Raw genomic sequence first — 17,003 nt, forward strand, 5'->3', positions numbered from 1 at the left:
GTCTCGATCGGTGGTCATCGTGACGAAAGGTACGCGGACACATTTATTTTTCTGCACCCGCGTTCCTTCGCGCTATACATTCCTTATATACATTCGTGTTTTCATTTAGCAGTATATTGAGACAAGGAATCTTGAGACCAAAATCATCGCACCGACTGGCAGTGGCTCATAGCCGTCAGCGCCTTCGCAAAGGGAGGGGCAGTATGGGAACACTGGCGTGATGAGCGGCAACGGAGCCAGCTGTGGGAGAAGGCGACGACGACGAACGCACGAGCAGTGTCACTAATGGTAAGGATGATAATTTTTTGCTCACATAGATTTGTTGACAGACAAGAAAAATGCACGGAACTCCAGCGATAAACAGCTTCGCTCTATCTAGTACAGGAAGGATAAACGTTTAACTCTTTGAATACACCGACAAAATGGCCGATCTTTATAGGTATCAGAAAAAAAATTATTTACCACTACACATAATATTCCAGCACACATTGCAGCATAGCACATTGTGCATAATGAAATGCTCCTTCCAGGAAACACACCTTGCCAGAAAAAAATACTTGTTAGGTAGAACATAAAATTTCTAGAAAGTGCCATATTTGCTGCCAGTTGGTAAAAACAATAAAAAACATCATATCTACGAAAACGTTAATGTCAAAAGAAATTCAGAAGATACAGTTCAAAAATAAATAACCCAGGAGTGGGTTATTATTTTTGCACACACACACACACACACACACACACACACACACACACACACACACACACACACACACACACACACACACACACACACACACACACACGCACACGCACGCACACACACACACACACACACACACACACACACACACACAAAAAAAAAAAAAAAAAAAGAAACTAAGACCAGTTCATCGCACATGCCGAGCGGTATAGCAGTTCCTGGATTTTGTGAACCATAGGTGCACTCCGCACTTTTGTCACATAACGTATGGTTTTTGTTCAACATTTTCGGCATCATCTGAAGTTGGTCCGATGAGAAGTCCAAGGAGCGTACTTCAACAGTTCGTCTAAAGTCATACACCTTTTCCACCGCCGGTCGCCCTCAGCGCAGCTGAGCAACTACAAGATTATACACTCCAGCATACCTGTTTGCATTTTTGCAGATTGCCTTTATCATCTCTGCAGAGAAGAAGAGTAGAAAGAAATCCCACGCCATTGTAAACTGGTTTGCGCTGATCCGTAGTGCAGGGCTGAGATGTGCTACGGGCGGCTTAGCATCACTGCATAGCAGTATGGGTGAACTAAACCGCAACTTTTTCTTTAGCGGTTTGCCAGGCGCTATGCGGGCTATTTCAGGCATGTAACCTTAAAGACATGTTGTTGCATTCACGAATGCGCATCCATTCTTGATTGGCATGGCCGTTACCGCCGAGTGCTCAGCCCCGAGAAACTGAAAGGGCAAGCCTTGAAATAGAAGGCTTGGCCTCCGTAACGTTCTAAAACAGCTAGACTGAAGGCCTTTATCGTTGAACAAGATCTTTGTACCATAAAAAATTGTGGCGTTTTTAATACGAAAATCACGATATCATGAGGCCCACCTTATCTTTTCTTTTCTCGTTTATCTTTTGTTCTTGATATACGGTCTTGACTATGTGTTTTGCCACTTTGTCATAAACTTTTGGCACTGCTATTTATTCTCGCAACCATTTTAGTCATTTTGTTTTTCTTGCAAATGCTTTCGGGATAGTCGGCCCTGCTTGTGGCCACATTTCCCCTTTGTATCCCATTTAATACACAAGAAAGAAGTAGAGGGGGGGGGGGATTCCGGATTAATTTTGACCAACTGCGGTTCTTTAACGTGCCCCGAGCAACGCACATTTCTCCACGGTCGAACCTGCGGCGCCGCCGAGCTCAGCAGTGCAGCGTCACGGCCGCGTAAAGCTCATTTGTTTGTGCGCTTGTGCGCACGCCTGATATACGAAGCCATACGTCGGGAAAAATAAGAATCAGTTGCTGCGCCTCTCCGTGTCTATTCTTTGCCCGTGTCTTATTTTGCGCCTAAAGCCATTTCTAGCAATGCACCAACCAGCCCAACAGTAGACGTCATCAATTTTACTTTCTGTTTATGAAGCCAGTTTCGAGATCACGACACATTGCATACGAGTTGTTGCGTCTCAATTTGCCATGATGACTGCGCCAAATGACTAGACTGTGCCGATGATCGTGGGGAGAGCAATTGGGTGCGCGGATGTGCGCGCGCTACGTTTGTCGTCATTTCCGTGTTTACTTTCTCCGACTTTATTTCGTCTCTTGAGTTGTGGCTTTGGTATTGCCTGCCGTAAAGAGGCCCCATTTCTCTTCGCGTAATATAAACGCGCTTGCCTTATACCCCGTTCTCATGAAAAGGGGAAAAAAAAAGAGTTCTCCCCTCACTAAGCTCTTCAAAGGGAAGCTGCCCTTACGCACCCTTTCATGATTTACCTCCAGCGTAGAACTTGGACAGGTTTACAGCCAGAACTTGAAGCCGTAACCGCAAGGGCAGAATATGCCGGGTATCGAAACTCCTACACAGCTTGTCAGGATGGCAGTTTTTAACTTTTTTCCATTGCAATTGAAATCCACTGGTTGATGCCTCGAGTATTTAGAAACGAAAAGGTGAACAAGAAGAGTAAAAACAAAAGAAAGGCGTTCAGAGCGTGAAAACTGTCCCATTTTAAAAGAACAAAAGCTCTCTGAGCACAGTGGATGACACCGAATTTGTCTTTGAGGGCGTACAGTGAAACATGAAGGTCTCACATGCGGAGCACGCACTTGTACTGCAGAATGACACGCGGACTGCTCGGAGAGCGCAGATTGCTTGCGCGCTCAACGTTCACCTGAAAATTGCAGCATAAAGGCGAACGACGCACAGGGCACTAGGGGACTCTTTGTAGCCACCCGTATAGCACAATGTGCGTGAGGAAAAAGGCGCGACGGTAAAAGACGAGGTGCACAAAATACCATGAAGGGATGCTGCCATAAAGCGGTAGCTCGGCAGTATTTACAACAGACCGTAAAAGCACGCAGCTTGCGAGCAGGAGTGCTCAAGCATCAAACGTTCTGTGTGGTACACACACACACAAAAAAAAAAAGATCAAACAAGCAGACTTGGCCTCGGTGGCTTAAGTAAGAAATTCTCCATTTGTGCCTCGAGATGATAGTTTTCCGGTTTTAAAACAAGCATTCATAAGCGATAGAGACCGAGAAGGCTAAAGAAGGCATCAAGCAGAGCGGCAGCATAAAGCCGCAAGGGTAGGCCACGGGCACAGAAAAATAATAATAGGTTTCAAGTTGGTGTCGTCAGATCGAGTGACAACAAACTATGAAGAGGAGTGCTAGACGTATGACACGAAAGTCGTTTCTTGGCGACTATATCAATGCTAAAGAGTGGAAAAAATGAGGGGTCAAGGCAGTCACTGGAAAATTTCCATGCCCCAAAGCACAAGCGGTACAGAAGAAGACAGGAGGAAGGCGAACACTTGCCGATGTCTGCTCGTGCCTAATTGCTTCTGTGCTTCTGTGTGTTACATTTGCGCTTCCCGCCATTAGTGCCCACAAACTGTATCTCAAGGTGAAAGGCATTCAGTTTCCTTCACGTGCTGTGCCTTCATCGTAACATTTATTCCTATTTCTCACTTGCATTTCACAATCATTACCATTTCGTAGTGCCTATCGCCATTTTTGAGACGAACTATAGGTTGCAATTGTTAGAAATGCAAAAGTGCGAATGAAATTGCTAATGGATAGCCCCATGGGCAAGGATGTTCGAAAGTTTGCAGCTGTAATAATTTACGGTAATTTATGAAGCTTTTAAATATACTTAGAAGCAGGAGGAGGAGGTTGAAAAGGAAGGAAGGAAAGGTAGGGAGGTCAACCAGACGCACTTCCGGTTTGCTACCTTACACAGGGGAAGGGGTTTAAGGGATGAAAAGAAAGGAGAGGGAGGGAAGAAGGCACTATAGGTGTGTGTACATGCGGATGTCCATAACTTCACGCTCAGTCACTGAGGCCAGTCGCTTTCAAGAAATGTAGCAGTTCCCGCGTCGCGTTGTAAGCCTGCTACACATGGGGCCGTGGTCCAAGAATCTTAGTCTCGGAAAATGGTCTGTTATCTAATCAGTTTAACACCCTCTGAAGAACGTTGCGTTCGTTGTCATAGAGATCACAAAACACAACACGTACTCAATCGTCTCTTCCCAGTTGCATGAGTCACAGATCGCTGTGTCGGACATTCCAATAAGGAATGATGAATGAATAAGGAATAAGCGAGATATCAATCGAAACTAAATGAGTTTCTTTAGAATTTGCGTAGCTATGGTACTAAAGAAACCATGCTTATTTGTTCAAGTGCACAGTGCTGGGAATTTTGTTTCGGAAAAATTTCAATGAACAGATAGCAGTCGCTGCAGGATCGTGTCATTAAGAGCTGGTGCTTTGAGTTGCCATCAAAACTAGTTTTGGCCTGCTGCCTGCTTGCTATTATAAAAGAAAATAAATTTATAAGAGTAAATTGTGAGGATTTCCCTGGTACTTCAGAGCGCATAGCTGCACCTATCCTCAGATTACCTAAACCCTTTCAGAAGCAATATACTTTGTCACGCCATTTGTCATATTGAGTGTTTGGTCTGGGCTCAGCCTACAGTGATACTGATTTGAAAAAATTGAAAATTTAGCTTCTATAGAGTGAACAGCTACTTTCGCTTTTTCGCAAATGATATCCTGCCGATGCCGGAATAAATAGGTTTCGTCCAGACGATTTTTCTGTTGTGCCCCTGCGAGAGCAATAATAAATATTATAAGCCGCTTCTGCAGCATATGCATAAAACGGGTATTTGATTGCTTCTAATTTCATTACAACAATATGCCGCGTGGCAACACAGACCGATAAAAAAATAAGGAGAGCAACCCTAATAAACCAGCATGCGTCATATTTTCTATTCTTTCGCCTATATCTTGTGCCACACCTGAGCATACAGGGCGTCCTAACTATCATGTACCTGAGCTTTCAAGGAAGAAGCGTAAGTTTACACGGACAGAAGCAAGTGTCCATATTGGTTATAGTCAAGTACAGACGCGACCAATATTGCGCCAGTAACTTTCTTTTACTGGTGACTTTCACACTTATTTGTTTATTTAATGTACATGCCCTGGCTTGGACGTCCAAGTAAGTAACAAAAAAGATAAAGCTGAAAGGTTATTAGATGTGGCGACTAGACTGACAGGTTCCAGTTTCTTATTGTACGCAGAAAGAACGAAAACCTGAATGTTTCTTTTGTAAAATATTGACTTCATACGTGTTTTTGATGGTGTTGAGCATGCCTGATTGTTAATAAACACAAGCAAGATGAAAGATTAAATGAAGATTTGTGAATAGCAAGGAAAACAATTCGAACCTAGATTTTTCGCACATCGAGTGCCTGAATGCCATTAGATTTCATTTGTTTAATGAGTTGTTGAGAGAAAATGTATTACAAGTAAATACAGCCGCTTTTTGATGCTATCTGAATTACTGAAATCAGTTACTGATAACTAGTAATTACTGATAACTAGCATTTACCTACCTAAGATGAATGACCGTCCTAATGGCCATGATTTTAATGCATAGCCACTGTTAAAAAGAAGATAAAGAAGAAAAAAAACAACTCAACAACATAAAGTCAGAGTGTGATGTTCGCCAATCCACCGGAGAGGGTACGTGCCAGTATTTTCCAAGTACCTACACCTACTTCTCAGCAAGACAATATTAAGGTGCTTAGATTTTTGGCCGAGGCAAAGAAACTGAAATCTGAATTCGAAATACGGAAAATACGACACCACTATACACACTCGCCCACTTTAGAACCCACCGCCCACCAACAGGCTTCTTCGGGAGGGAACCTGTTGTGCAGATTGAGGGGGCGCTCACTAAATTTTAGAAAAAGTGTTGCGGCACGAAAGATCACTGTGAGCGCGCTCTTCCGGTATACAGCTTTCCAACAGCACGCTATAGCCAACACATGGCTGCGCTCATTCCGTACCGACATCCTGGCAACGCGCTGTGTGGGACGGTGCTCGACAGTAATAGCTTCCCGCCATTTCGTTTGTTTGTTTGAACACCTTTTAGGGATTCTGTTTGAAGGCGCTGCTTTGTGAAGCATGAGGATGCCCAGTTACGTCGCGCTCTCTATCGTTTGCGGGCTTTCTTTTTCATCTCAAAAAAGAAAACGCGTGATAGTACCTCACTCAAAACATTCCAGCTAGACGTTTTTGTTTATTATTCTCTGCAGCATCCTAACCGACATTTTGACAATAAAGGCAGCAATGCACGAGTTACACAATAATTTACGATTGCCCAATTTTACCGGCTCAGCACGATACGAACGAAATGTACTTGATTTGTCCGCGAAAAGTTTCCATCTTTTCAAAAATCTAGCTCGGTGCGTGATATAAGGTACATCTGAACTTTACTCCATGTCTCTTCCTCTCTCTCCTTGCCCAACGCAGCTCCCTCTAATATCGACGTTATTTCAAGAGCGCACAACAAACGCTTGCTGCTTCTGCTCACATTGCCGACACCGTGTCGACGTCGATCTTTTACTTCGGGAGCACAGAAAAACTGACAGAGCCGTGTTTCTCTTTGTGCCATATTCTACTCTTTAATGCGTTAGGATCCTTAAGGTACTCTACGCCTTTTCTGAGGGCTATCTATGTATGTTTGTATCTAACCGTGTTCCCGCCTGCCTGGGTAAATGGGAAACTCGTGGTCGCATGAGTAGCGTATCCGGCTGCTGTGCTGAGGTGACAGGCTTCTAGACCAACCAGAATCTGACTAACTTCGTTCCCTGAGTATGTGGCAAAGTGCACAAAGGTGCGACCCTCTCACACGAACCTCTTTCACGCCGACACGGGTCACTGGAGACGGGGGACTGGGTGAGTAAGACTGTTGTAACAGATACCGACTCGGGAGCACTGGGTTTGTGCCACTCGGTCTGTGATGGTCTTCAGTGAAAATCTCTGTTGCCAACTTGGCTCACTGCGTATGTGCCAGTGGGTGTTCGCGGCTCTCTTCAGTGAATGTCTTTGACGCCAACTTGGTTAACTAGGTAAGTGCCACGGGGAATGTGCCACTTTAGAATAAAGTGTTTTAGTATGTTCGCTATTACGGTAAGCTCTTGCTGACTGGGCGTTTAAACGGATGAACGGGGCAAAACGTGAACGGCCTGAGTGATGCAGCCACTTGGTTGCACATAGCTCACTTAGGCAGAGCTAGTATTCCGCAACCAAGTGCATCTTACTTCACTGCTAGTGTAAGTTTTTGGTAGCTGCTTAGTCGTGTTGCTACAGAAAATGTACCCCAGCAGCAAAGTATAATACACCTGAATTGTGTTATATAAATATATATATATATATATATATATATATATATATATATATATATATATATATCTTAACGGGCACGGCAGCTTTTCTGAAAACATGCCTAACCGTGCGTGCCTTGTCTAACAGGCGCTTTTTCTTCGCATGGTCTCAAGTGCGGGGTTTCTAACCATACCGAAGCAACCCGCCGACCACCTGGGGTTTTTTTCGTGCACCTAAATCTAAGTACACGGGTGTTTTCGCATTTCGCCCCCATCGAAATGCCGCCGCCGTGGCCGGGATTCGATCCCGCGACCTCGTGCTCAGCAGCCTAACAGCATAGTCACTGAGCAACCACGGCGGGTGTTCACAGGCCACCCGGGACTCATCCGTATTTTTTCCTAGAAAATTGTATGATTACCTAGACACTTATCAAAATCGAAATGTTTTTATTGTGGGGGACTTAAACTTACCTCATGTTGTCTGGCATTCAATGTCATATGGCTCAACGGACACTAAAAGTTCCGAAGCCTTGCTAGATATATTACAAGCACAATACCTTACCACATTGTTTACCTGCCTACAAGGATTACAGATTCAGCGACATCAATTCTCGATCTTGTATTATGCTCTGCTAGCATCTCTGACTATAAAGCTGAAGTGAACGAAGGGATCTCTGATTACAATATAGTGTACTTCACATGCGCACTTCCTGCTCGATTACAGTTACGTACTGCCAAGTATATCACTGTTAAAAATTATCATTATGCAGACGACCTTCAAATTGGGCATTCTTTGGAAGAAGCACTTGTACAGCTTGATACTGACGATGACGTGAATTCTTTGTGCAACAAGTTTAAGTCCTCGTGCCACTTTTGTATTAGAAAATTCATTCCAGATAAAACAAAAAAGATCGGCAAACAGAATTCTTGGATTAAAAGAGACGTCATTCATCTCCAACGTAAAATAAAACGATAGCGAAAATCTAAAGATTATGACAGGACGATTGTTAGCACGATGGCAAATGACTTGGCTCTAAAACTGAGAGAGGCAAGCGAACATTAATTTAGGGAAACACTTGGTGAATTTGCCTCTCAGAACTCCCCAAAATTTTGGCAATTCCTATCTAACAAAGATTCCCAACTTTCGTGGGAAATATGCGATGGTGAAGTAACAATTACAGATGCAAAGAAAATAGCTGAAGCGTTTAATGCGTTTTTTCATAGTGTTTATTCCAGTTTAAGCACTAGTTTTCCCGAGAGACAGACATTTGACAGCCCAGACGTGATCAGCGTAACTGTTGAAGGTGTGACTGAGGTTATTTTACGGTTAGACGCAAAGAAAGCTGCAGGGCCAGATAACATTCCTCGCACTTTTTAAAAATATATTCGGAAGTATTAGGAATGATATCAGGCCCTGCAGCTTTTGTTGCGTCTAACCCGCTTTTCTTAAAAGATATTCGGAAGTATTAGGGAGAGACGACGGCGAAGTGTGTCTATCATAGAACGCTTGTACCTTTGTCTCGCTTTGTTTCTTTCCAAACTCTGGGAGCTGCCGCTCCCTTGCTGCGGCAATGGATGAAGAAGCCCTCGAAGACCTTCCTGGAGCCAAGCCATCACGTGGGGTCGCGTCCAAAAAACGTGGAAATGCGTCAAGTGACACGGACAGAGAGGCAACCGAGTTCTACTCGGACAGCGTCGACTCGTCGGACGACGATTTCACACTTGTTATGAGCCGAAGCCCAAAAAGAAGACTGCTACGGAGGTCATCGGGGTCAAGTGTCTCCACCGTGAAGACAAAACCACAGCGCTGGCCGTACACTATGCTCTTCATGCCTGTGGGCCCAGTGTCCAATCTGCGACTCCTAAACAGGCAAGTCCTTTCTTCGTTTCTTGATGGAATCGCGTCAAACGAGATAAAGGACGTGAGAGTAAATGCACGGAAGAGTGTCCTTGCAATAGATGTTCTACAACGCAGTGCACTGCAAAGCCTGCGGCACGTAACGGAAAGCGACAAAGTACAAGTGCGATCCATGACACCTGCAGGCTGCAATGGCACTGTCGGCGTAATTTATGATGTCGATATTTCTATACTAACCGACGACTTACCGATATTAATAAAGCCAACTACAGAAGGCACTTTTATCACGCACATCACAAGACTTGGCAACACACGTTGCCTGAACCTGTGGTTTGAGGGAGATAGCCGTCCCTCACACGTCAAAGTTGGCCACGTCCACCATCCAGTCCGGCCATACGTACCGAAGCCCCTGCAATGCTACAAATGCTGCAAGATGGGACACGTAAAAGGTGTCTGTAGGAATAACCTCGTGTGCCCACGGTGCGCTGAATTTCATTCGGCAGATGCCTGCCGCAACTGTGTTAAAGTGCCCTAACTGCCATGGTACTCATGAGGCCTCATCCAATGATTGCCCGCGGGTGAGGAACGAGCGATCTGTACTCAAACGTATGGTACTGGACCATTCAACGCACAGAGAGTCTGCCGCTACTCTCAGGCGACGACGACATCGCCACCGAAGAGCATCACGAAGAGTTACATCTACTGAAAGATATACACCATCTTCCGGCAAAGCGGCTACCGTATCAACGCCGACTTCCACAAAGACAGACACTGCGAAAACGAAGAAAGGGGCAAGACTCGCAGCTCCTGAAGATTGGCCTACACTTCCACGAGCACAACCTGCATCGGAGTCACATCAAATTGCGCCGCCCTCAGTGACCTCACGAGCCGCGGATGCGACGGCTACTGAGGTCGCCAAGTCGTAGTGATGCTGAAGTCACTTATGGACGCCATGCGTATTCTACTGAGCAGCATGAAAACCCCGTCGGCACAGAGCGCACTGCAGGGGCTGGACACCTTGAGTCCGGTGCGTGCGGCTCTAGGGTAAAACCACGGCCCGAGATTTACCGTCGTTTCAAGAGGAGGTCAAGAATGCATCTGTCTTCTAGTGGAACGCCAGAGGGCTTAAGTCACGCATGTCGGACTATAGACAGTTTGTTTTTACGGACCAATTCCCCATTATCGTGATCTGCGAGCCCAACCTGTCAGCTCCCATCAGACTGTCCGGGTATGAGTACTTTATGTCCTCTACCCACGGAGAGTGCAGGAAGGTTGTGTTTATACGCCGTGATTTTACTTATGTACATCACCCAGTGCCTCCTGACGAAGCAAATCAATACGTTCGCTTAACGGTGAAGAAGAAAAAGCTCATGTTCACAATTCTTGGAGCCTATTTATCTCCAACAAGCCGTCTAGATTATGAGCGCTTACGGGGAACTTTTACATCGACTCCGCAGCCGTGGGTGCTCACTGGTGACTTTAACGCCCACCATTACCTCTGGGGAAGCTCCAAAGTCAATCAATCAATCAATCAATCAATCAATCAATCAATCAATCAATCAATCAATCAATCAATCAATCAATCAATCAATCAATCAATCAATCAATCAATCAATCAATCAATCAATCAATCAATCAATCAATCAAGTTTTATTTTCGCCGCAGACAATACATTGTTACTGCGAAAACAGGGGGCCAGAGAAAAAAGCTGCATCTGTGCAGCTTGACTAAGCTCTAGCCACCCGTACAACAGCAGTGACACGACGATTTATTATCTTGATTCAGTTATATAAACGTATCAGCAAATAAACGATCAGGCAGTCCGATCACAAATGACAATTACAAGAACAATTAGAAGCCTAAGCAGTTTCAATACAGTCGAACAAACAGGTCAAATAAGGTTTTGTTAGTAAGGGCCAGAACGTTCACACCTTTCCGGTCTAGCTCATTTAGTGTAGTTGCCAGGGCGTAGTCAAGTTTTTCTTTCCCATAATGGGTGCGAGAGGAGGGAACGTAGTATGGCGGTTGATATCGGAATGGGTAGGAAATTGTACTTTTCCTGAGATTTGATAATTCTTGGAATAGTTCCGCCCTACCTAATGTGGTGTTTTTATAGGTTCTTAATAATTTGTATTTGTATATATTGTGGATCTTTAGAATTTTATGTTTGGGAAAGAGTGGTTCTGTGTGTTCTAAGAACGAGGAATTTTCTATTGATCTAAGTGCTTTTTTCAGAATAAGGAAGAGTTTCTGCAAGTTCAATGCTGTCGTGTTTCCCCATATTAGCATGCAGTAATGTAAATGAGAGTTAGAGTGCAAAATATAACATCTTTTTAATGCTGACTGGAAAAGTGCGACGGTTCTGGCTTAATACACCGGCGGCTCTACTTAATTTTGGTAATAAAGTTTTCACATGTTCATTCCAAGACATGTTTTCTGAAAAAAATGACACCTAGAATTTTAACAAACTTTTCTATTTTAATTTTGAATGGCCCGAGAGCAATATGGTCGTCTATATTTTGTAAGGTACCTGGGGTGCGAAACAACACACACTTAGTTTTTGACTCATTAAGAATGAGCCTATTGTTCTGCCACCAAATCAGCAAGTTGTGACAGAACGCACTTCCCTTTTGTCTTACAGTATCAATGTTTTTTTCCCTTCACGAGCACCGAGCAATCATCGGCATAAATAACATATCTACAATCCTCATATATTTTTACAATGTCATTAATATAGAAAAGAAAGAGAATTGGTCCCAGTATACTACCCTGTGGAACTCCAAATTCAATAGACCGTAGGTGAGATTTATGCTTATTTAGTTCGACGTATTGATGGCGCGCACTCAAGTAAGATTTAATAAGTTGTAGTGTTGTACCACGAAGCCCATAATGCTCTAATTTATCTAACAATATTGGATGGTTGACTCGATCGAAGGCTTTGCTATAGTCTAAGAATATACCCAATGTCATTAACTTATTTTCAAAATTGTTTAATATTTCTTCCTTCTCAGCTAGAAGTGCTGTCTCGGTGCAGCGTCCCTTTCTGAAACCAAATTGGTAGTCCGTTAAGAGGTTACATTTTCTAGTAAATTTCTCAATGCGAGAATTAATCACTTTCTCGAGTCCCTTAGAGAATACAGGCAAGATTGACACAGGGCGATAATTACCTAAACAATTTTTGTCACCATTCTTGTAGATTACTGAAACTCTTGCTACCTGCATGTTGTTTGGAAAAATCCCCGTTGAAAGAGGGACGTTATATATGTGTGTAAGCGCTGGCGCAATTAAATCTATGACGTATTTGATTGGTTTGATTTCTAGATCATCTACATCACGGCTACGGCTATCTTTAAGCTCCTGATATAATGTTGTTACTTCAGCGATGGATGTAGGCAGTAAGTACATTGTGTGGAATAATCTCGGAATATGATTAGCAGCTTCATGACAGTATGTACTGGTGCCAATTTCAACAAAGAAATCGTTAAAACGGTTAGCTAGTTCCTTTCCACCAACCTTTTTGTTATGTATAACAAAGTTGTCAATCGTGGCATCCTTAGTGCTCTTGTTTAATACCTCGTTAATTTTCCTCCACACTTTGCCGCTATCACGCAAGCAATTGTTGTCAAATACACGCTTGTAATATTCGCTTTTTGATCTTTTTATATCTTTATTTAACCTATTTCGAAACATTCTAAATTCTTTTAATTTTTCCCTGATACGTGACTTAAGAAAGTTGTCAAAAAGTTTGTTCTTATGCTTAATAAGCTTGATATGTTCATGTGTGATCCATGGTTTACGCAACCTTCTTTGTTTATGGTATGTGCGTAATGGGAAAGACTCGAAATAATGTTTCTTGAAGATTCTTAAAAATAAGTCATAGCACTTGCTGCTGTTTCAAAAGTAAATGTTTCCTTCCAGTCTGTTTGAGCGATCTTATCCCTAAAATTTTCTAACGTGATAGATGATATTTCCCGGTACGTGAGTTCAGGCCACTCCTTTTGTTTCAATGCGCAGTTACGCTGAAGCATACAAAATGTAGGTAAGTGATCACTGATGTCACTGTTTATGACACCAGAGAAAACGTTATTAGGATTTAAGTTAGTAATGAATAAATCCAGCACAGATGCAGTTGAAGGAGTAACGCGTGTTGGCGTTGCTATAACATTCTGGAAACCATTACTCTGCAACATAAACAAAAAGTCATTCGCCCGACTTGAGACCTTTTGAACATCGATATTCATATCACCGCCTATTGTTAGTAACCATCCATTTTCATTGGCACAAGAAAGTAAAGAATCAAGGAAGTTTAAGAACGTGACGAGATTGCCGCTTGGCGGTCTGTACAGCACAGCGAACACATTCTTATTTTTCTTAATACAAATTATTTCAATATCACTGGTAACGGTGCTAAATTCGTGTAGCATTTCAAAAACTGGTACAGCAACCTGAATGGAGACTCCGCCGCCTCTGCAATTCTTCCGATTTAAAAAGAAATGATTGCAACACGGTAAAAAAAGTGATCCGAGTTTTCACCATACCAAGTCTCAGTGAACAGGAGTGCATCAAATCTAACACTGCATGATTCTAAAAGGGTGATAATTTCGTCAAATTTATACTGAATGGATTTTACGTTTAAATGAAAAAGCTTAAAAAGCCTGTCTCGTTTCTGAGTTGTGATACCGCGTATGTCCTGAGGTAGCACACAATCGGTAGCCATGTTTGCACATACTGGGAAATCTTAGTGCTCGCGCCAAGCATGCGCACTCTTATCCTGTCGCAGTAATCTTGTCCAGATCGCTCTCGCGTCTTATTGCCACAACGGCTGACGCTTCATCACGACGGGCAAAAATGCCGCCTTTTTTGACCCATACAAACTTCCAGCCATGTTCGCGCTTGCGCGCAACTGCCGTACCAAGCAATCTCTTAAAAAATTGGCACAGGTGTTCATTTACAAAGACAGGCAAATTTGCCTCTGTTTCGGAAGCTTCCAGTGACAAACCCAGGTTTCTGTTCGTAAGTTTTGTTTTCTTTGCCTTCTCTAAGATTTTGTCTCGCGAACTCTAGAGGCAGAAAGTTGGTGTCCTTTGCCTATGAACTCGAATTTTGCCTGTAAAATAATGGAAGCCCTGCTTATCTGCGTGGATCAGCGCATAGTAGCTGCTTGGACCTTACCATCGTTTCACGTTCGCTTTCGAGAAGAGTGCAATGGTTTTCGGATTTAGAAACGCCGGGTAGCGACCACATCCCAACCTATTTGAAGATCGAAGGTTTGACTAGCTCCAAGTCCTCCAGAGCCGTCCAGTGCACCTGTTGGCCTAAATACAAAATAATAATGGAAGACTGTTGTCGTGACGGCACCTCCTTTACCCTACAGGGCACGATAAAGGATGCCATACAAACAACCACGCATTTGCTTTCGTAGAGTTCTTCCCGCACCAATTTCGACATCGAACCAGCGAAACTTCGAGCAATTCGCCATCGTGCGGAGCGAAGATATAGACGCACGAAGTCCAATTATGATTTGAGATTGGCTAGACGAACACAAAAGAAAATACAGCGTCACATGAACAAGCTGGCTTCGCGACAATGGGTATCCTTTTGCGAGTCCTTGGATCCGCGAAAACCTTTGTCGCTTATATGGAGGACTGTTCGTGGCCTTCGCACAACCTTTGGTCAGCGCCAGCCGTTTAAATATCTGGCACTGCATCTATAATGCAGAGATATTGACGTCGCTGAATCTTTCTGCAGAACGATTGCTGGCGAAGCAAATTCCGATGGAACGGGTACGGGAACGCTTGACCACCAACTGTTCTCATGGGATCTCCGCATGGAATGCCCTTTTTCTATGCAAGAACCAGAAGCTGCGCTGGCTTTGTGCAGGCGTTCTTCAGCGCCAGGACCTGACGGCATTGCATACCGTGCCCTGTGTAACCTAGGAGACCAAGCTCGGAAGGCGCTCTTGCTCCTGTACAACGACTCCTCGCAGACGGGTACGGTTCCGCAAAAATGGAAGTCAACCCACTTCATTCCGCTTCTCAAAGCTGGAAAGTCGCCTTTGGACATTTCCTCATACCGTCCGATCGCACTTGCCAGCTGTGTCGGAAAAACAATGGGAAGAATGATTTTGACACGTCTGGAATGGTACTTAGAGTACTATGAAATCTACCCAGATGCTATGGCCGGATTCAGACGTGGCCGTTCGTCAACAGACAACGTTGTTGACTTGATAACATTTGGGCAACACCAAAAGGCCTGTAAGCGACTATCTGCTGCTCTGTTCCTAGACGTTAAAGGGGCTTATGATAATGTCACCCATGAAGCCATCCTTAACACGTTAGAAGCCGTCCGACTTGGTGGTAACATATATATGTGGGTGTGCAGCTACTTACAGAGGAGACCATTATACGTGCACACAGAAAATAGCCCGACATCCGAGCATTACAGTAGCCGAGGAGTCCCTCAAGGCGGAGTGCTTAGCCCGACTCTTTTCACTCTCACTCTCTGTGGATTAGTTGACAACCTGCCAAGCACCAAACGACTTCCTATCTATGCGGACATCTGCATTTGGGCATCAGGTGTGACACGACTTCAACTTCGCGCTCGGCTAAGGCAGCCACAATGACATCTTCCTACCTTCGTGAACAAGGACTTGAAATTTCATGCGGGAAGTGCGCAATGGTGGCATTCACGAGGAAGCGAATATCTGCTTACGGCGTATCTATTAACGGGCAACTTATACCATACAGCAGAAGTGACAGGTTCTTGGGAGTCGTAATTGACAGAGACCTATCTTGGACTCCGCATGTGAACTACGTGAAAAAGCGGCTGAGTGCTATCTGTCACCTGTTCAGGTTGCTTGCAGGAAAAAGTTGGGGAGTATCTCTACACGCTATGCTACAGCTGTACATGGCGTTGTTCGTTGGATTCCTGCGATACAGCCTGCCTGCAATATCCAACACCTGCAACACTAACCCGCGTACGATTGAGAGCACTCAAGCCCAAGCCCTTGAGATATGTCTTTGCTTACCACGCAGTGCATCAACGGCTGAAACCATTGCCCTTGCGCAGGATTACCCAATCACGACGCACATTACCGTTGAGACCATGCGTATGCATCTCAGGCATTATGCTAAAGCCCCTTCCCACCACTTGGTGAGCCTCACTGCTGCAAGGCCCTGCTCGACATTTAGCGGTATTGTCAGTGCTCATCGTGCGTCATTTACTTCAGGGTACGCACCTGCGGCAAAGCCAGCGTTTCCTCAGTGGTGCTTGAGAAGTCCACAAGTACATATAATGATTCCAGGACTCCAGAAGAAGACAGATCTCCCAGTACCTGCTCTAAAACAGCTGACCTTACTTCTTTTGCATGAAAAGTATAGCAACAACGTGCACATCTATACCGATTGATCGACTGCGTCGTGCAGTTCTGGTGGTGCCGTGGTTATACTAACGCGAGGAACGACACTGCGGTTCAAGACATCGCATGTCACGACCTCAATGGCGGCAGAACTACTGGCCCTGCTTCGAGCCCTGGAATTCATTGATGCTGAAAGACCTAGAAAATGGGCTGTGTTCTGTGGTTCAAAACCTGCATTACAGTGCACACAGTCAGTTCTCCGACACGATGCTATGACCAATTGACATACGAAATCGCGAAACTTTACCATCACGTCCAACAAAAAGGTAACAAGGTCGTTTTTCAATGGGTACCTGGCCATTGTGGAATCAGTGACAATGAAACGCTGCTCGCACAGCACATCAAGAAGAGCACAGCGTTCCAATTCCTCTTT

General features: G+C 44.3%; 1 protein-coding gene across 1 annotated transcript in view; it reads left to right on the plus strand.

Annotated features, from left to right (window-relative positions):
- Window positions 1-269: 269 nt before the first annotated feature.
- The window catches only part of LOC142564287 (aldehyde dehydrogenase 1A1-like), a 242,882-nt gene continuing 226,148 nt past the window's right edge, over window positions 270-17,003 (plus strand). The window contains exon 1 of the mRNA XM_075675236.1: window positions 270-288. Coding sequence (XP_075531351.1) covers window positions 286-288 — 3 coding nt within the window. The 5' untranslated portion in view covers window positions 270-285. The remainder of the gene's footprint in view (window positions 289-17,003) is intronic.

The sequence above is a fragment of the Dermacentor variabilis genome, chromosome 11 (genome assembly GCF_050947875.1).
Source record: "Dermacentor variabilis isolate Ectoservices chromosome 11, ASM5094787v1, whole genome shotgun sequence".
Taxonomy (NCBI): Eukaryota; Metazoa; Arthropoda; class Arachnida; order Ixodida; family Ixodidae; genus Dermacentor; species Dermacentor variabilis.